The following is a 20,553-nucleotide window of genomic DNA, read 5'->3' as shown; positions in this document are numbered from 1 at the left end:
GGGTTTTCAGTTCCCCCGAGTGGCCACTTGTTGAGTATTAAAGAAGGGATTTCTTTTTGTGCAAGAGTTAGACTCAATGATTAAGGATCCAACTCTCCAGCTTGGTAATTCTGGGAATCTTATGGCAAATTCATGTAAGAAAAAAAAAATCCCTTTAAAATGTAACATAGTCAATAACTAGTTTTATCCATTAAGATAAAATCATTTTTCCCTAGTTTGGAGAATACTTACCATAAGACTTATTTTTCTAGAAAAATCATTCCAACTATCCTATAGGCAATCCTAGTATATTACACTGGATTATTATGAAAAGTATTTAAAATGATCTACAGAGCTGGGCTACTGGACTATTTCAAGGAAGTAAAACAACTAGATAAGAACAAAGTTAATTCAGGAAAAGACTTGATCCTTCACACATATGGGGAAATTGTGTAAGAAATAAATGAAATTTCAATGGCTAATCTCTCGAGAAATAATAAGAAAACGTGCTATTTTCTAGGCTCAAGAATTGAATTTAATGGCACTGGTCTGCAATACAGTCTGTTTCTTGACCTTTACTAAATGTTAAACTTACTAGTGTCCTACCTTACTGAATAAAGATCAAATTACTTAAATTCTGTAACTAAACTCACTGTGTGATGGACCCAAATTCCTTATTTGCCTTTTCCTGCCTAGGAGGATTAAATTGTCAACCAAGGAACCATCCAGAAACAATTCTTAAAACTATCACAATTTTGCTTGTAAATACACAGGAGAAAATGGAAATTCATATTTTACTGTGTCTTCTTTTTTAAGTACAAAGAACACCAAGGAATGTTCAAACACATAAGTACATTATTTTTTTTTTGTTTTCTTTTTCTTTTTTTTTTTTTTTTAATAAATAGCATGATGTTACAAGACTGCAAAATTAAAAGAAAAAGCAGAGCCAGTTTCTGCTGAATACAACTACACTAAAAGTGCAGTCATTGGCCAAAATCTTCTTGTCAGGACTAACAAGGCTGAGAAAGATGAATTAATTGAATGAATACTGCAATACTCTACATTTGCAATACAACAAACACATGCATCTTGCTGTGTCTTAAATACTTCTTGGCCTATAATAAAAAAAAAATCTAAAAACCTTTAAAAAAATAGGTATAATGCATTATACCACAAGATTTCAATCTAGAGAATGACAAAATAATTATAGAGCAATACATTGATGGTAGCAGATGAGTCTGAAATGGGTGTCATACCTCCTTTCCAAACATTTCAAAGTAAGTTAAGTCACAACTCTTCTGTTCCTAGTATTATTTTCCTGGCTATTAATGAGGTTTGTGGCCACTTCAAAATAAGAAAATGTGTTTTGGGGTCCTATGGTGCATTACAGAGAACACTGAACTGGGAGCTGCCAGGCTTTGGTTCTAGTCTCGGTTCCTGCCAGCATGACCCTCCTCAGGAAGCCTGGTGGTTCACCATATTGGTATGGGACTTTGTGCTGATGCCCTTTTGGTCTTTGCCCTTGGGCAGTTCAGAACTCCCCAGCTGCAGAGATCCACAAGCCTTAATCTCTCCAGCAGTAGGAACTCCAGGTAGGTCCAACCATCCCCAATTGTCATTTTTTATTTATTTAAAAAAAAAAAAAAACAACAATAAAACTCAGCAGATAATGATCTTATTCTATAAAAATCACACTGGAATTGGGTACCTTGCTTAAAATATTTTGAGAAATTATTAAAAAATAACCCCTTCCAGTCTCCTTGCCAACCCAAGACAGCTACAAAATGACCTGAACACCACACAGGACAATTTTATCTTGTGACAATTTCAATCAAGATTGCACACCGCTTAAAAAACAAAACAAAACAAAACAAAAACGAACCCAACAATTGTTGTAAGGCTTTACTAGGTCCTTGCACACTTAACAAGTGTAAATGTATGATTCCGGTGATGGTAGATTGTGAGCAGTAGCTGCCCAAGGCAGTGTAGCACCAGTATAATGGATCAATTTTTTTTTAAAGTTTTATTTTACTAAAGATCAAAAATTAAAACTCTTGCCATAGCTGGGCTTTAAAATTGAAATTTTTTCTTTAAGTTCTAAACCAGCAACCTAGTTAACAGTAACTTGGTTAGTTGGAACAAATATACTACTATTCCTAAAACCAAGTAGGAGGGACCAGCCTGATGATTATGAAGAGTAAAAATAAGGATCCTCAAAGCAGTGACAGGTGTGAAATGAAGCACAAACCTATTTAAAAAGTTAACTCCTTGATTTGGAAATAGCAATGTATTCCAAATGCTCCTCAAAGTCCAAATTTAGGTATTCTGAAAGCAATAATTAAAGCCTAACAGTATACATATGTGAATACACATGCATACAAATAACAAATAATTTATCAAGGTACTTACATATGTGTTTGTGTGTATAAAGACAGCAAACCTACTATTAAGGAAGAAAACAAAATTAAAAATTTAACCTTGTATTCCAAAACTATCAAATCTGTTGGCAGATTTTTTTCCTCCCAAAGTGTAGCTGGCCCACTGACAGGAAAAACTGAAGTTTTTCTGTTGCTTTCAGTGAAGATCTGCCTTAAGTGCTATGCAAATAGCTAAAGTTAAAAATCTACAATGCTTAGTTGGGCAAAACTTGGGGAATATTAATACCTACACACTCCAATTGTAAGTTATGTATATTTACTTCTGTGGGTTGGTTCCTTGACATAGTGGGTCTCGAGAGGGAAAGTCTTTAATTAAATTTAGTTAGATCTATGGTCATCTCTTACAGTGTGCATTTCAAGTCCCAGATATGAAACTGTTTTAAAAAAGTAATCAAAGGTAAATCGAGTCTTTGTGGACATGCTTTCCAAACAAAAACCAATCCAGTGAGGTTAGTTTTTTTTGAAAATCAGCTTTCCTATCAGGTGGTTATCTCAAGTATCTTTCACAGTTTTTGGACATAGGCCAGAATGCACATTTGATTGCCACAAAGTTATAAATCAGAATTGAAACCACTGCTATAAGCATCTTATTCAAGATGAACAGGCAGGCTACTTGGATAAATGGAATTGTACTTTGAACAGTTTTTGGCACTCTGTGTAACAGAGGGTGTGCATCTGACAGGAGTGGTATAAAAAGAGACTATCCAAGTAAAAAAAAAAAATCCAGAAATAAGAAAGTTGTGTTTGAAGTAGCAAATAATACTTCATTAACACCATATTAGTGTTTTTAAATCGAAGTACTTTGGGGATATCTTAGGCATCCAAATGATCATTATTTAAAGAGGACTTTTTCAGATGGTGAATGGGTCCAGCCCAGGTCTGCAGCCTGTACAGACAGGAAAATATGAGGAACGATAGTTGCTCAGAGCTGACATTAACACGCTGGTTACAGAATGATGAAGCAAAGGAAATGTCTTCAAAGAATTAGCAAGCATGAGTTATTGATCATGATAGGACTAAAATGGATTTACAAAATTATTCATATGCCAAAAAAAAAATAAAACAGTAGGGAGCAATCAGATACAAACTTATCTACAAGATGTGAAATTGCTGTGGTGCCTTTAAAATATGCAGGCTCCTTAAATCTTTTCTACAAGATCCCAAACCACTCAATTTTCAGTTAAAAAAAATAAAAACAAAAACAAAAACAAAAAAACTCAAACATTATATAGCCAGTCTTTAAGAAAACCTAGCAATACACTTTAAAAAAGGAAAAGGGGAAAAAACCCAAGAGTGTACACACACTCTAATCAATACATCATATTTTCATTTAGTAAAGACTACACTTTACAGAAAAAATACTTTATCAGCAGCCTGTTTTCATCAAAAACCAATAGTTTCACAGTTGAAAAAATTACATTAAAATATTTTACAAATCATTACATATTCACCAGTTCCCCATTTTCTTAATGGGCTTATAAACACAAATTGATTATGGGACAAATCTCAGAACTGATTATTTTCGACACAATTTTACAGGTGACACTAAAAAACCAAGAGAAAAAAGTTCTACGGTAAAACGTCAAATAAAATCTACTCTCTGATTTACAGACGCATTCTCAGTCTTCAAAATGGGTGTGTCCCTTTAAGGATTGAGACTATGCTAAAAGGTCAAGCAGGCTTTTAAATTTCTTTGTAGGATGTATTAAATGTTAGGGCTTCTGCTCTTCAAAAATGTGCTCCATTTCTCCTTCTCCAAATGATTAGGCAAGAAAATATTTCTTGGGAGAGCCAATGATCTCGAAAGTCAATGGTTATAATTAAAGTTCTGAGAGATGGTTTGGGGAATTTAAGTAATCCCAAATAGTTAAATCATTTTAGAGCCTGTTACATGACTTCTGACCTGAAATCAATTTGAATAATCCAACAGTTTGCTTAATACAAGCTGCAATAGCTTGGCCTTTTGGAACCCTCCTTTTCCTCTTTCTCTTTTTCAACTTTTCTTTGCCTTTCTTCTATTCTGCTTAGATCTATTTACGATTCAGCTTTTTTTCAGGTCACTTAGTTTGGCTCTTAGTTAATTTTTTTTTCTGAATTATTCTACACAGCTCAAATAAATTGAAACTAAATTAATTTGTCTGCAGTAATTTATGCACAAATTTTCAGCGGGGCCCTCAAAAGTGATCTATACTGATGTGCTTTAAGCAATGCAAGTATCTTAATTTTTGTGCAAGGAGACTCATAAAATTACTGCTTTAGAAACATATGGGGAAACAAAAAACCAAAATTCTATTATAACTTTAAGAAACTTGATCAGGGCTTCAGATATTTATTATTTCACTGAATTTTCCTATCATCAATCCCTGATATTAAAGAAATGTTAGCATGTGTCAAATGCCAATCAGTAATGACACATCGTGGTTATGCATCAAATGAGAAGATGGAATATGTTAGCTAGGAAATCTTTCATAACCGCAAAGGAGAACAATTATCAATGACTTAATAACAAAGGGTTTAAAATCTGCTGAACTGTTCTGACACAGTCAATTATAAATATGAAAAATGAATATTCCAATACTCCAAATTTATTTTTCTCAGTGGCTTTCACTAAGACAGTATTATTTACATGCTTTAATAAAGTACCTAAATCTTCAACAACTACTTCTAGGGAGCCTATGTCCATATGCGTCCTAAAATAGCCAAATATGTCTTAGGAATCTTGGCATTACAGTCCCTGGTTTACTTGATCCAAGGCTCTAGAATAAGTAGCTAATTTCATTAAAGAACTTTTTTCTAAATGAAGTAAACCATTCAATAGCTCATTACCATTACAAAGAACACAATGTACAGTTTTTATAAAGTTATATTCCAATATCATGCCTAATCTAGACACTTGCCAGCCCCTCTCCTTTATTGCACTTTTATTTTTTCCTGTGGCACAAAGACATCTGCAGAAGCTGTTTCCTAGTTCTGTGGGCATTTACTCCAAATACCATGTGGAATGCTGATCTATAGTGAAGAAAGCTTCCTCACAGTCTAATCCCTTCCCTTGCAATTCCCAATCAAAAAAAAAAAAAAGGGGGGGGGTATGAATCACTTCTTCCAAATGTTTATGAATTTATCCTGGGCTTAAGTGCAACTTAAAAACTTGGAAAATGGACCCTGACCACTTTAAAGTGGGAACCAATCTTAATAACTTTGGGTTCCATTTTTATTATTGAGATAGAGGCAAAGAGCCTGCAAACAGACAACATTCCTGGTTTCTTTTTCCCTGCTGCTTTGAAGGATCCTTTCTTTATAAGTGCTTCCACTTTAGGAGAAGATTAATGCAAACAGGACACGAAACTGTATGTTACTGAGCTGATTTAAACTGATTTAAGGTTTTTTTTTTTGTTTGTTTTGTTTTTTTGTTTTGTTTTTTTTTTTGGTAGAAGAGAGAGAGAGTGGGGATAAAAATGAAAAGGAGGAAAGAGGTGGTCCTGAGCAGGATATTTCGCCAACTTTAACAGAGTATCCCTGGGCAATGGTGTACATTATGGAAGAGTGCCTGGGCTTCTCTCAAAGACCAAGAGAATGACTGATTATGTCACTACAGATGGCAGAGTCTTATACCAAAATATCTGAGGCTGTAAAATAAATGCATGACTATGGGACAGATAATCTAAATAAAGAGTATATATTAATGATAGTTTTTATAATATAAATAGCCTTTTATAAAAAATAATCTTTTAATAACATTAATACTTTCTTCTAGGTTCTGGAAAACATGCATGAAAAAGGTATTCAGTTCAATTGCAAAAAGAGGGGAAAATGTCAAACTTAAGGTGAACACTGCACGATTCTGGTACATGACAGCTAGTCCTTCTCATTTCTTTTCTATGGCAGTTTTTTCCCATGGGAGCTCAGAATTTCCCTGGGAAATGAACAATCAGATCCTTGTAAATGCTTGTCCAGGAAAAGCACCTTCTAAAAGGTCTCATTTCTACTTGCTCCCCAAACTATGCAGATAAGGCCCAAAATCATCAAAAGGTTTGATTTTTGAAAAAGGAAAAAGTAGTCCCTAATGGAATTTAAAGATTTTGTTCCACCCCAAGTGTTTTTCTTCATGAGAACTGGGAGTCAAAAAACTCACTTCAAACTATAAATTGAATACCATGGGAAAGTGATGGATTTTCATTCTTAGCAATTCTCATGCAGCTCAACACCACTCTCTGGTTTCCTTTAACTTGACAGACTCTGTCACTTTCACGGTTCAAAACATACAACATTTGCAACACAAAAAAGAACATTATTCTCTCTCCTTAACCATCAGTTTCTATATATTTTGTTTTGTTTTTTAAAAAATGATACAAACAATCTTCAAAGTTTACCTTTTTGGACTTAAGGCATAACATGAAATTGCGCATTAGACTAAAGCTTAATTTTGAAACGTACTAGTTTAGTGCTATCAAACCCTGTTTGCGTTTATGTTGTTTCAATGGTAGAAGAAAGAGTTGATCTCGGTTCTTGCTGTCGATTCTAATGCTGTTCATGGTTTGTGCGATTCCTACACAAGCAGCCTTGGCCTGCTGACAGTGAGAGCAGTGCGGAGCAGCCCCGAGGCTATTGTTTCAGTTCAAAGCGTGCTGCTTTATCGTATGGAAAATCCAATCCATTTTGGTTGTCCAGCCCCCATGATGAGCATCATTCATCTGCTTCATGAAATACTCCAAAGCCTCCTGCTCAGTCTTATCCAAGGCCAGGGTCTTTCGAATATAGGCGATGTCGTCAAAAGACTGAAGTTCGGGCATTCCGGAGCCAAGCATCATGGAGAAGAGATTGATGAAGAGATTGGCATGTTGTCGAATAGCTAAGTAAGCCTTATAGCACATTTCCTGAAACCTGTAAAGAGAAAATTAGTTAGAGCTCCATGGAGTAAATGGTATTAATATCTCACTTTAGCTGTAATTCTAGTTTTAATTAAGTAAGCTTTTTTTATGTGATTTTAGTAATTTTATAATTTTTTAAATAATAAGCTTTTTATAAGTTGGAATTGGGGGGCTGCAGAGAGCAGTGGAAGGTAAATTAGCAGTCAGAAGGCCTCGCTTGGCTTTTAGCAGGGAAGCGCCAGGCCTGGAATAAGGAAATCCAGTCTCCAACACTTCCTAGCTATGTGACATCAGATAGTTACTGAATCTCTGCATCAGTGTCCATAACTGTAAAATGAGAATAATAAATGCACTGACCTCTCAGAGTTGTGAGAATCAAGAAATACTTTTGTAAAACAACGAGCACAGTGCCCAGCACACAGTAGGAGCTTATGTGATAATCAGTGGTAATCATCAATAACAAAAACATGTTAATTAACATGCCTTCATTTTCTAGCTGCAACCTATTTATGTGTTCTTGGGAAGTCACATGTTTTCTGTGCCTCAGTTCCCTCTTTTGTAGAATGAGAAGGGCTCACCAGCTTAAGGTACCTAAAGCTCCTACGAGAAAAGCCAGTCAGCTGGGGCCAAAAGTTCCTCTGAGCAGACTTGTGGGTCCTCTGAAGAGTGCGGACTTTCTAGCTTTCCTGGTCATACCTCTTAGACCCAACTCTCTTCTGCCCCTCTCTTATGAGCTTATTATATAAAATTATGGTATTGAATTTTACCTCTCAAACTCTCTTGTCTTTGTACATTCTTGGGCTCCTTTACTAATCACAATTAAGAAATCTTGCGTCAAGACGAAGGGCACACGCTCTCGTTTATAGCCAAATTTCTTCTTCTTGTGATCCAAAAAGTGTCCAAAGTCTATGTGGAATAGCTTTGAAAAAAGGGAGAAATCATATTTTTTTTTAAGCTCATGCAAACATATAATATATAATTCATGAAAGACTCAGATATCAAAAGATTGTTTAAAAAAAGAAGCTTATTACTTGTCCATCATCTTTCACCATGATATTGCTATTGTGTCGATCACCAATTCCCAAAATGAAGGTAGCCACACAGTATCCAGCACAGGAACGTGTAAACAAATCAATGGCTGCATCATATCTATAAGGACAAATCGAACAGTTCTCTTTAGTAGCAAATACAGTTGGGGATCACTCTGCTATTCAATCAGAGGAGACAGCAGCACATTCCATTTTCATTAGTACATAGCTATTGATACTAGATGTGGAAAACATGTGACCTTTCTAAGTCCACTCCTTTTTGGCTTGCCTCTTCAAAGAACTTTTGAGATTCTGAGGAGGGTCATTCAGTGGATTGAGGGAAGTTTCTAAAAGTTATCTAGAAAGACTATCTATATCTACATCTCTAGCTATCTACAAAAAGGGTTATTGATACACTGTTTTTCAAGTCACTAGTATCTGCCTTTTTAAACAAACTTGTTCATCTCAAAGAAGTGAAGAAAACAAGTATATACTCTGAAAGAGTATGTTTTGATAAGAGCAACATTTTTAGGCAGAAAGATGCAAAGATTCCTCCTAAATTGTAGTACTTGATCCATTAGATTCATAAACACTAATAAATTGAAAATAGACTACCTTTCCTTGTTACCTATGGAGTTTAAGGAACCCTATTTAAAAAGTCAATTAGCAAACAAATTTAGATTAAACATAAATATATATATATTAGTATTTAATAGTTTATTCATTCATTTATTAATTCATTAAAAACATACAAAAAAGAAATATGAAGAAGATATGCAGTAAAAATATCATGAAATAATGTATTATTATTATTTTTTAACTTTCATTTTCTTTTCTTTTTTATATAGCTTTTTATTTTCAAAACTTATGCATGAATAATTTTTCAACACTCTCCTTTGCAAAATCTTATGTTCCAAATTTTTCCCTCTTTTCTTCCCACCCTCTCCCCTAGATGGCAAGTAATCCAATACATGTTAAACATGCAAACATAAATATATTTAAAATATCTACACAATAATTTTTCAAACATACAAAAAAAGTTTGATTCTTTTAATCTTTACAGAATGTAGAGACTTCATTGAACACATATCTAGGTCACTTTTCCCTAAACCCTCAAGGAAATAATATACATTTGATCTAAAGTAAAACTGCGAAGAACCAGATAACATGAAATGGCATGCAATCACTCACATTTCTCCTTTATTCTTGTCTTTGAGCCACTGATGTAACGTATGGCTGTTGAACTGCAAGGCCCCTTTCAGGCCCCCTTTACACTGAATCTGCATGATAGTGTGGGAATTTCTGACCACCTCAATGAGGCCAACACAGTCCCCGATTGATAGACAACCATAAGGTAACATCCTGTAAAAAAGCATGAACTAATTTATAGGCAACTGGAGGAATGAAAAAACCCAAACCACACAGCTTTGCAGATGATGAAGGTGGAAGTCCGCAGTGTGGGGGCCAGCCCAGGGACACAAGGCAGGGGACCGGGGGCTCAGACTCCAGGACTTTCACTTGATCTCTTCATGCCTGCCTAACTCTCCCGGCACTGCTTAAAACTGTATTTCAACTGGCCTTTAATTGTAGCATAACTGGCGATATTCCTAAAAACGTCCCTTTCCATAATTCACAGGACACCCTCTTCCCTCCCTCCTCATAAGAAAAGGCAACATGAGCCCCACCGCATTATGGAAATGGGAGACGTCACTTTCATTCTGGGCCATCCTTGGGCTGCGAGGATGAAGTTTTTGCTCATCAAAGAAACTGGTTTATGTCCGCAGCAACAACAAAAAGGCAGGATGTTTTTAATAAGTACATTTGCAATCTTCTGCAAGTTCATGTGGAGGCTGTTCCCCCACAAACATGTATACCTTCACTTTTCACAAGCTAAAAGAGGCAAAATTTTGTAGATGTTTGTGTTTGAAACTACCCATACACACATATAACCTTCAGATAATGTTTAAAGCCTGAAAAAGCAGATATCTTGAGAGTTGTAATTTGGTAGTTTGGTACTTGTTACACAGCACCATCAATCTAGATTAGAGGCTTTAAAGGGTTTTGGTGACTAAATTGGCTTGACTTTGACAAATTGTGAAATTTTAAGGAAGAAGAATGAATCAAAGATTAAGTGGTCTAACAGAGCATTAAGTGAAGCAACTGACAAAAGACTAAGGAATTCTTAAACTAAGGCGCCTGAGTGTTCGCTCTGAGAATTATAAGCAAGACAGAATAAGTACTAACGATACATTAAAAAACCAACACCAGTCCACAATGAATCAGAAAAAAAGCTCCTCAAGTTGACTTCTATGAATTTTAAGAAAAAGATTAGGTCAAGCTCTTTACTAAGCCTCTCAGTCGATCTAAACTGTGTCCCACTTTAGGATTCTATTTGTCCTATGCTTTGATGTTAATACTGGCTCATACTTAAGAGTTTATAATACTTTCAAAGTTTACAAAATACTTCACATAAATCAACTATTTCAAATATTTGCTAATGTTTCATCAAATGCTAATGATTCCAATTTCAAGATGACTATGAATTTAATCTAACAAATTAGCTTCCAACCTTTCTTTGCCTCAAATCATTTCAATAACTTCAACAATCTCTGAAAAAGTAAAAAGTCCATAATTTCAGAGTTCCCTTTCTCTCTTTGTCAATTCGGTTAATCCCTTGCAGAGTCATTTATTTTCCTTTTCCCTTTCTTTACTCACAAAACAGAAACATTATCATTTCTCAGGAAATGATATGACTTAATGATGTAGTGGTCCATAAGCATGTAAAAACTGATTTGTCTGTTTTGCTTGCTGCCCTCATTCTAATTATTCTTTCTATAGACATATCCATTACCTTTATCATTAGTCTTTTTTCTTCATTTTGGGCATCTGAGGTGAGGTTGAAGGGCCAGTACAGGGATGAAGATGATTTTAGAGAAAGCAAGGGTTGGTACTACCTTAAGGGAAATCTAAATTGGTTGGTACAAAGGGCAAACCAAATCTTGTAGTGTTTTAAAAAAGACTGTCTCAGGAAGGGGGAAGGGAAGTGAAAGAAAGTCTGAATTTGGAACTCAAAAAAAATTGGAAAAAAGAGTATTAGTTAAGTTAAATCTAAAATTTCTTCAATCGGTACTCTCTCCAATAATTCAGATTACAACTCCACATCTTGGCAGACTGTTTATTATGGCCCAAACAAAATTAGAAGGATAACATATAAGTAAGTGAAAAAAATCTTTGTGGCAAGTTTCTCTGATATGAATCTCATTTCTAAGACACATAAGCAACTGATTCAAATTTATAAAACATAGAGGCATTTCCTAAATCATAAGTAGTCAAAGGCAGTTTTTTAACATTCATTTTTTCCCCTTAAAAAGCAGTTTTCTAAGGAAGAATTCCAAGCTACTCAAAAGTCATATAAAATGCTCCAATTCACTAATTAGAGAAATGCAAACTAAAACTAAAACTAAAACAAAGGTTGGTAGGTGACAGAATGGAGAGAGTGCTAGGCTGAAGCCAAAAGACCTGAGTTCAAATGTGACCCCAGACACTATCCATGTGATCTTGGGCAAGTCACTCAACTCCATCTGCCTCAGTTTCCTCATCTGTAAAATATGTTGGAGAAGGAAATGGCAAACCACTCCAGAATCTTTGCCAAGAAAACCCCAAATGGGTTTATAGAGAATTGGAAATGACTGAAATAGCAGAATAACAACAAAATAACAAATGAAAAATTCTGAGGTTTTGTTTAATACCCACTGGATGGATTGGATGGAGTTTCATCACCTCCCACCTGGTCTACTGCAATAGTTTAATTGGCCTCCCTGTGTCCAGTCTTGTCTCAAGTTCCAAATCATCTTCTATTGCCAAAGAGATTTTGCAATAGTGCAGGTAAAACCCTGTTTCTCTCACCCACCAACTCCCATGGCACTCCATTGCTTTTAGGATTAACAATACAATCCATTGCCTGGCTCTTAAAGCTCCAAGCTACTTTGCCAACCTTGTTACACATTTCTCTTTTCCCCACCACCCTTGCAGTCCAACCAGACCAGCCTACTTGCTATTCCTCACATACACTAAACTCCATCTCCCACTTTCCTGTCTTTGCACTGGCTGTCCTCCACACATTCCATCTTTCCCTCTTCACCTTGGACTCTTAGAATCCCTACTTTGCTTCAAAACTCCAAGTACCATTTTCTTCATGAAGTCTTCTCTGGTCCTTCCAGATGCTGGGGTTCTTTTAATTGTATGTATGTAGTAACATGCGTACATGTTGTTCCCGCTCCCCCATCCACCCACCCCCACCCCCAAAGACTATAAACTCTTCAAGGAGCAGGAACTGTTTCAATTTTGTCTTTGTACCCTAAGAGCCTAGCCTAGTGCCTGGTGTACAGTAGGTGCTTTAGACGTGCTTGGTGCTTTATATGAATGAGATTTTATGTTATCAGATGACTAGTGGAGAAAGATGTGTTGGAGATGGGGAGATGGTTGGATTGCTGGAAGAAAAGCCTTGCCAGAAGGTTAAATGGGTCAGGGTGTTAAGGACCATTCACCTAGGCATGGTCCTTAACATCAGGGAAGCCAAGGTTGGCATTTGGTGACAAAATTTTGCTGCAAGAATGGTCTTTTATTCCAGCTTGTTGTTTAAAAAGCACAATGAAGATTATGATCTCTCTGCTTTAAACTCCTAGTTATTGCAGAGAAAAGACAACTTTTTCAAGAATGATGAAAGTTAGTGTTAAAACATGTCTTTTGTCTCGCTTTGAATGCCCTGTTTTCCATGTTGGAGTTCTAGAGGCAATTTAAAAAATTCTGACAGTCTTATTGCTCTTCTTGGGATATATACCTTATGCCAAATTTCATTCTTTTGTTCTATGCAAAATAAGGAAGGTCAGCAAAAGGGCTGACCAACACTTATAAACTACTACTTCAAACATTACTTAAAAAAAAAAAAAACATGCACACACACACACACACACACACACAAAATATAATTCTCAGTACTGGAAAGGAACTGATTTAATCATGAGTAGGTGGCTTTCTCAGACTAAGCCAATTTTCCATACATAATTTTAAAAATCCACTCTTTATTATATTAGCTTTATTACTCACCGAAGATCAAGACCCTGATTTTGCCAGATATTTTCCATAATCCGAATGATCTGAAGGGTTAGCATATCCTGCCGTAAGTCTGAAATAGTTAAATTCAATATATTATTCCATAATACCACAATGGAAATCTGGGTACCATGTGATTCCAACAAATTCAAGACAGACAATATTCTAGATATATAAAACTATTCACAACAGTAAGTAACTGTGTTGCTATTATTTTTAAAGTACAATAAATCAAGAGGCAGTGTGGTACAGTGGATAGACAACTGATCCTGAAATAGGTATATGATAGGGAAAGTTCAGCCACTGACATATACAGGCTGTGTAACTTCTCAGTGTCCCAGGCAACTTTCTAAGACCTTAAGCTACAGATCAACTAAGGTTAGGAAGGTGATAACATCCTGCACTCTGTTTGCCGTTCTACATCAGGGGAAGGAACCTTCAATTGGAAGTTTTCCATAATGCTAAAATTAAATATCTAGACTAAAAAATAAAGAAAAAAATGAAAACAATCACACATTTATGAAACAAATTTAAAATTAGTTATCGTATAATTCATAAAGGGCTGTAAATTTTTTAAAAAAGTTATGATTTTCCTTTGGCTTTTCTTCTCCATTTCATCATCAAACTCCTAAGGATATGTAATTTATCTACTCTGTATCTTTCCTTCCCATCCATTTCACATGATGACATTTAATTTAGTTAAATTTAATGTGGCTTTTATTACCTTTGTCATTTCTCTAGGACATGTGATAGGACCAAAAGGCAAGTAATCTATCCTTTCCCCTACCCCCCACCCCCACATTTTACACATGAGGAAATTGAGGTCCAAGCAGATGACAGGCGTTGCCCAAAGTCCCATAGGCTGAAAACTCTTAAGGCAGAACAGATTTTTTTGATTGACTGTAGCATTCTTTGTCTAATAACAACACACTACTATATTGTGAGATACTCTTTCTCATTTGATTTCCCTACCAGTGTATTCCTCTACAATTATTCTACTTTTCCAAATACTCAGAATCAGAAAATTCCAAAGGAGGAAGGGACTTCAGGACCATTCTTACACATGAAAAGAGTCCCCACTTGACAAATGCTTATCCAGGCTTTGCTTGAAGATCTCCAATGAAGGGGAACCTGCTGTTTAGCAAAGTGGCCTATACTTTTTCTTGGACAGCTCTATTTGTTAGGCAGTTTTTCCTGACGTTAGGCTTAAGTTTACCTCTCTGCAACTCTCCCGTCAATCCACTGCTCTCTCCTGTCTTTTACCTGATAGCCTTGTAACTACCTGAAGATCTCTATCATGCATTAGGTGGTCTTCCAGCTAAATGTGCCAAGTTCTTTCAATCATTCTTATATGTCCTGGATCCAAAGGCAAGGCCCTTTACCATCCTAGGTGCTCTTTTCTAGATATTCTTTAGATTATTAATATCTCCTCTTTAACTGTCATACCCAGAACCAGATGAGATCTGACCAGGGCAGACAAGAGTACAGGATATTATCACCTCCCTAACCTTGGAAGCCAAGCCTTTCTCAAGGAAGCCCAAGTTCATATTAGCTTTTTCAGCGCCTGTATCATACTACTGGCTGCAATATACCAAAACCCCAGATCTTTTCCAGAATGACTGCCACCCACTCCCATACCTCTTCTCTACCCTTATTTCATACTTGGGAAGTTAATTTATTTTTGTGTCCAAGTGATCCCCAGTGATGTATCTTACTAGATTTAGTTCAAAGCTCCAGACTGTCAGTATCCTTTAGGATCCTGCCTGTCATCTAATGTATTAACTCTCCCTCCAGCTTTGTGTCAACTGCAAATTTCATGAATAACCTAAATGTGCTTTAATCCAAGTCACTGATACAGATACATTCCTAAAAGCCCAGGTTACATTGTTAGAGACCTCTGCCACATTGACACGAAGCATTAACAGTAGTTCTTTTTAGTCCAGACATCCAATACATTTTGAATTCATGTGTTTGGTTGTACTGTGCCAACACCATATTTTTCCATCTTCTTCACAAGAATAGTGTGAATTACTGAATCCGATTTTAGATTTTAGCATAGCCAGACAAGCCACATCCTCGGCATTCCTCTCCTCTACTAACTCAGTAATCCTGCCTAAAAAGGAAGTGAAGTTAATCTGGCCTGAGCTGTCCTTGACTAAGCCATGCTGACTCTTTCTAGATATTTACCATCTCGTTAATAATACATTCTAGAATTTCCTGAGAATTTTAAGTTAAATAAGCAGCCTACAGTTTGCATATCTGGTTCATCTTCCTTTTTAGAAGCTGGGGCATTTGCCCTTCTCCAGTCAGCAAACAAAGTTCAGTGATTGGCCCAGGGTCACAAAGCTGGGAAGCATCTGAGGCCAGACTGAACGTCATCCTGTCATCAGGCCTGACACTCCGTCCACCAGACCATCAGCTGCTTCAGTCACATGGCACCTTACAGGTTTTTTTCATATTCTTTCAAATCTCAGTAAGAGCAGCATGGCAGTTGCTCCTTCACCACTTATTGCAATCTCAGAGGAATTCATTATTCACTCTTCCTTGCCCTTCTCCTTATATTGATTGATCCCCAAGGCTCTCAATACTATATCTACAACACCTCTCATAATGTTTTTCCTCTACTTCCATGGCTATTTGCCCCTTCACATTTCCATCTCCTAACTGGTCTCTTCTCCACCTCCAGTCTTCATCAACATTCCATCGTCCAGAAGGTGCCAAAGAAATCTTCCTAAAGTGCTTCACTATATTTATATTCATGAACTTTGATCACAACCTATTTCCCTTCTACCTCTCCTTCTGCTTTGTAACCCCAAAATCTCTTCTTCACCCATACCATAATCTCCAATTCCGCAGTTCTTTCCCAGCCTACCATTCCTGCACCAGCTACACTTTTCTCCTTTCCTCATCTTGGCCTGCTGGTGAAGAAGATCAAGCCTATACTCTATCTTGCCCTATGAAGTCTTGGTCTTTGATTTTTCCCATCCTCTGCTGCTGAACAAAGCTGGAGGAAACCATGAAATTGTGCTGAGTCCACTGCAAATTTAAGTTCTGGAATCTTAGCTGTCCCCTAAGTGCTAGATGGCAATCCTTTTCTACCTCCCCGATCATCTCTCCATCCTGCTTCAGGCTCTGCCAAAACTTCTGCCTTCTTTGAACATTCCATTTCAGCTGAAAATCCTGCCTCAAATTTTGCTGAAAAAATTGCAGCAATAAAAAAAAAAAAAAAAAAGAAAAAGAAAAAGAAAAAAAAAAGTAGCCATTTACCAAGCTATCCTGTCTTCATAGCTTCTCCTATCACTCAGATAACTTCTGCCACTAACACCTCTTTTGCCATGTTACATAATTAGACAGCCCTTTTCATTTGCTAAAGCAAGTTTCCCTAGAAGCACAAGTTATCCTATTGCATCCCATGTGTTCTCTCCCTCTCCCATCTCCACACTCTTACTTACCTTCAATCTCTCTGTCTGATGGCTGCTTTAATAATGCCTATGGACGTGCAAATCTCTCTGCCATTCTCCAAAACCCTCACTACCATTTCAAATCTCTCTTCCCTTTTGTAGCTAAATTTGAGAAGGCTATCTATAAAGGGTGCTTTTCTATTTCCTTTTCCTTCATTCTCTTCTCAACTCTCTATAATCTGACTTCCATATTCATTATTCAACTGAAAATGTTCTAACCATTGATCTGTTAGTTGACAAACCTAGTGGTCTTTTCTCAATCCTCATCTTTTTTGACCTCTCTGCAGCCTTGGACGCTACTGATCACTCTCTTCTGATAGATCATCTCTCTAGATTTTTGTACCTTTACTCTCCTAGTCTTCCGCCTACCTATGTGTTGGCTCTTTCTCTATTTCCCTTGCTGAATTTCCATCCAAGTCATTCTTGAGCCCTTTTTCTCTTCTTCCTCTCTTCCATTTCACTTGGCGAGCTCATCAACTCCTATGGATAAATTGATCAAGTCTATGGTAATGATTCTCACAGCTACTTATCCAGTCCCAACTTCTCTGCTGACCTCCAGACTTGTGTCTGCAACTGCCTATCTCAAACTGGTTATTCAACAGACACCTTTAATTTAATATGCTAACTCCCTCCACTCCCAACCCTCCCTATGTCCAAATATTCCTACTAGAATTACCTAGCCTTGCAACCTTAGTAGTAAGCTCAACTCCTGCCTCACCCTTCATATCCACTCTATTTCCAGTCCTTTCAATTTTACCTTTGTGACTTCTCTCACAAATGTCCCCTTTTTCCCCTGATACTGATACCACCCTAGTGCAGGTCCTCCTCATCTCATACCTAGACTACTGCAGATTGGTCGGTCTGTCTGACAAAAATTTCTTGGCACTCTACCCCTTCACTCAGCTATCAGTGATCTTCCTAAACTGCAGGTCTGACTCCTAGTCAACAAACTCCAGTGGCTTCCTGTTACCTGCAAGATCAAATATAAAATCTTCTGTTTTGAGATTCAAATCCTTCCCTAAACTCCCTTGCCCCTGCCGAGTTTCCTGACTCTGTGACCCAGTGACACTGGCCTACTTAAGGTTCCTAAAACAAGACACTCCATCTCCTTACTCTGGGCATTAAGTGGCTGCCTTATAGGCTGGAATGCTCTCCTTTTCACATCTCCATCTCTCGGCTTCTCTGATTTCTTTCCCCCCTTCTTCCAAGAAGCCTTGCTAGATCCCTTTCCTCTGTGGATTCCTTCCAATTTTTCTTATATATAGCTTATTTGTGCATGGCTATTTGCAAGTTGCCTCCCCTATTTCCCTGCAGGCTCCTGTAGTCCTAGTGCTTAGGTCAGTACCTAAGCAATGTTTGCACAATGACTGAAGCACAGGTTTAACCAGAGAAATCCTTTGCTCGAGAAACTTCAGAATTCTCTGTGGCCTCTAGGTCTGACATTTAAAGTCCTGCAAAATCTGATTTGAACCTCTCTTTCCACACTGATTTTATATGATTTCCCCTTACTTTACTGTACTTTAAGGCCAAAGTAATATTTTGTGTTGATTTCTCTATTTACCATTCCATATCCAATCTCTGTATTTTCACAAGTTGTCTCCATGCTTAGAATGTTCTCTTTCCTCCCCTCTAGGGATTTTGGAATCTCTAGTTTCCTTCTAATACTAAATGCAAGTGCTACAAGGAACTCTTCAGACTCCCCCAGATCACAGTGTTCCCCCTTCCTTCCTGAAATTAATTTGTATTTATTTTGTATATTATTTACCATCCATGCTTTTGTCCCCAGTCAAATCCCCTCTGTCTCTAATGCAACATTTTATAGGGAGGTTCTTAGTAAGTTCTTGATGGTTTTCCTCTGGCCCTCTCTAGTTTCTGTGCCTCTCATACCTGGAATGGATCTCCTATTCTCTCCCTCATCCTTCAACTGCCATCTGTTGCTGTTCCTTCCTTCAAGGTCTGATGCAGGGCCAACCCTCCCTGGTTTCTCCAAAGTCACATGATTTTTCTTTGCTCAAATTTCTCATAATCCTTTTATTTTCCTTTATATCACAGTTATTTATGTATATTTTCTTCCCTGAATTAGACTCTACATACATTGAGAATTAGACTTTGCATTCATTAAGAGTGGAGTCATGTGTGGAATCACATCTATATTTATGTCCTTATTACTTAAAAAGTTGAGGTTAATAAATAGTTGAATTTGCATGTTTACATGACTATGTGTTCATATCAGAACTTCATTAATTATAGGAAAAACTGATCCAATAGTTGTTGCTCTTGAAAAGTTAATCATGTCAAATTTAAATATCAAGTTTTTCTTTGCATCTTTTCTCAGTGGAGTACTTCTTCGTGAGTGTATTTTTAAAACAATTTGAAACAGTTTTATTTGTAGATCCTTACATAATAAAACAGTTGCATATATCAATTTTATAAATTCATTAATATTTTTCTTACCATCCCCATTTTTAAAGATGATCTCATTGTTCTGAAATAGTAACTCTGACATGATGTCTGGGTTCTCCCAATTCAACCACAGTGGTCTTTTTGCGGAAGACATAATCCTACACTCTTCGAGCCTTTAAAATGATTAAAAACATTAAAAAAAAATGGAAGCTTTATGTCAGACTAATCTACAAAGTTTGCTTTTTTGAAACAATACTTTTAAATTAAAGAAAAAAGTTCTTTTTATGTTTTATGGATATGATAATAGACATTTTGAAAGTACTCTAGGGAAACAAAAATAACTAAATATTAGCCTGTGTGCAATTTTCAACTAGTAGCTTAAATTTTAATCATATAAAATTTATTTAAAAAAAAAATCACAGATTCTTCCAAAGAAAATATAACATGTTCTAAGCTTGTATTTATTCAAAGTCAGACTATTTTTGCTATTATTCTTTTGCTGGAAGAATATAATTAAATTATAGCATCAACTAATTTATTTAATCTATTTTTTAAAAAATCTATTTTTTTCTAAAATGTTTTGTCTATCTGATAATAACTCACACTCCGTACTCTAAAAGTTTTATACAATGTTTTCTGCACAATAATCTTGCAGGTTAATTAGTAGAGGTATGATACATTTTGTTTTTACAAATGGTGAAACTGAGTTTCAGAGGAGTGACATCATGAATGAACTCTAAAATATCCATTCATTCTTTCATGATGAGTTTTTGCCTAGTTGGTATAGGGGTTATTCACAAGATAATTCCTCTCTCAGTGGCAAGGAAACTCCTCCTTGAGCAATCTGATGGTCCCTTACTCCCAGAGGCTCATCAGACTGATGCCCAAACTTAGGGCAGATCTACAACTGACATTGCTCACTGCAGCTCAGAACTCTCAAGAGTCAACCTCCCTGGTGGCTAAGATTACAGGGGTGTCCCATCATGCTCAGCTCTGAATGGATCTGCAAATTTCTTCATACAATTTTGATACAGCACCATACCTGAGATTTCCTAGTTGATGAGCAGGGTTAAGGGGAGAGATAAAGCCTTGTAAAGCATCCATGTAATCAGGTCGTCTCATTTGCTCAACCAAGAACTTCATCTGTACCTGATAGAATAATTATAGTCAGTGTCTGAGAACTGCAATGGCATTGATTCCATGAAAAGTAAAGCAATCCTTACTCTTTCATAATTGAGAGTCTTTGAACTGGATCCTGACCCTG

At 36.6% G+C, this 20,553-nt stretch overlaps 1 protein-coding gene across 2 annotated transcripts in view; it reads right to left on the bottom strand.

Annotated features, from left to right (window-relative positions):
* Positions 1 to 1,632: 1,632 nt before the first annotated feature.
* PIK3CA (phosphatidylinositol-4,5-bisphosphate 3-kinase catalytic subunit alpha) overlaps positions 1,633 to 20,553 on the bottom strand; it is an 86,101-nt gene continuing 67,180 nt past the window's right edge. For both annotated transcript variants that reach the window (XM_031957696.1, XM_031957698.1), the window contains 7 exons: positions 20,332 to 20,438; positions 19,341 to 19,462; positions 13,420 to 13,498; positions 9,505 to 9,675; positions 8,317 to 8,434; positions 8,053 to 8,204; positions 1,633 to 7,298 (listed from right to left, as the gene is read on the bottom strand). In XM_031957696.1, the coding sequence (XP_031813556.1) occupies positions 7,028 to 7,298; positions 8,053 to 8,204; positions 8,317 to 8,434; positions 9,505 to 9,675; positions 13,420 to 13,498; positions 19,341 to 19,462; positions 20,332 to 20,438 (1,020 nt within the window). In that variant the 3' untranslated portion in view covers positions 1,633 to 7,027. The remainder of the gene's footprint in view (positions 7,299 to 8,052; positions 8,205 to 8,316; positions 8,435 to 9,504; positions 9,676 to 13,419; positions 13,499 to 19,340; positions 19,463 to 20,331; positions 20,439 to 20,553) is intronic.

The sequence above is a fragment of the Sarcophilus harrisii genome, chromosome 3 (assembly GCF_902635505.1).
Source record: "Sarcophilus harrisii chromosome 3, mSarHar1.11, whole genome shotgun sequence".
Lineage (NCBI taxonomy): Eukaryota > Metazoa > Chordata > Mammalia > Dasyuromorphia > Dasyuridae > Sarcophilus > Sarcophilus harrisii.
The sequence above is the reverse complement of the archived record's forward strand: the minus strand, read 5'-3'. Positions and strand labels throughout refer to the sequence as shown.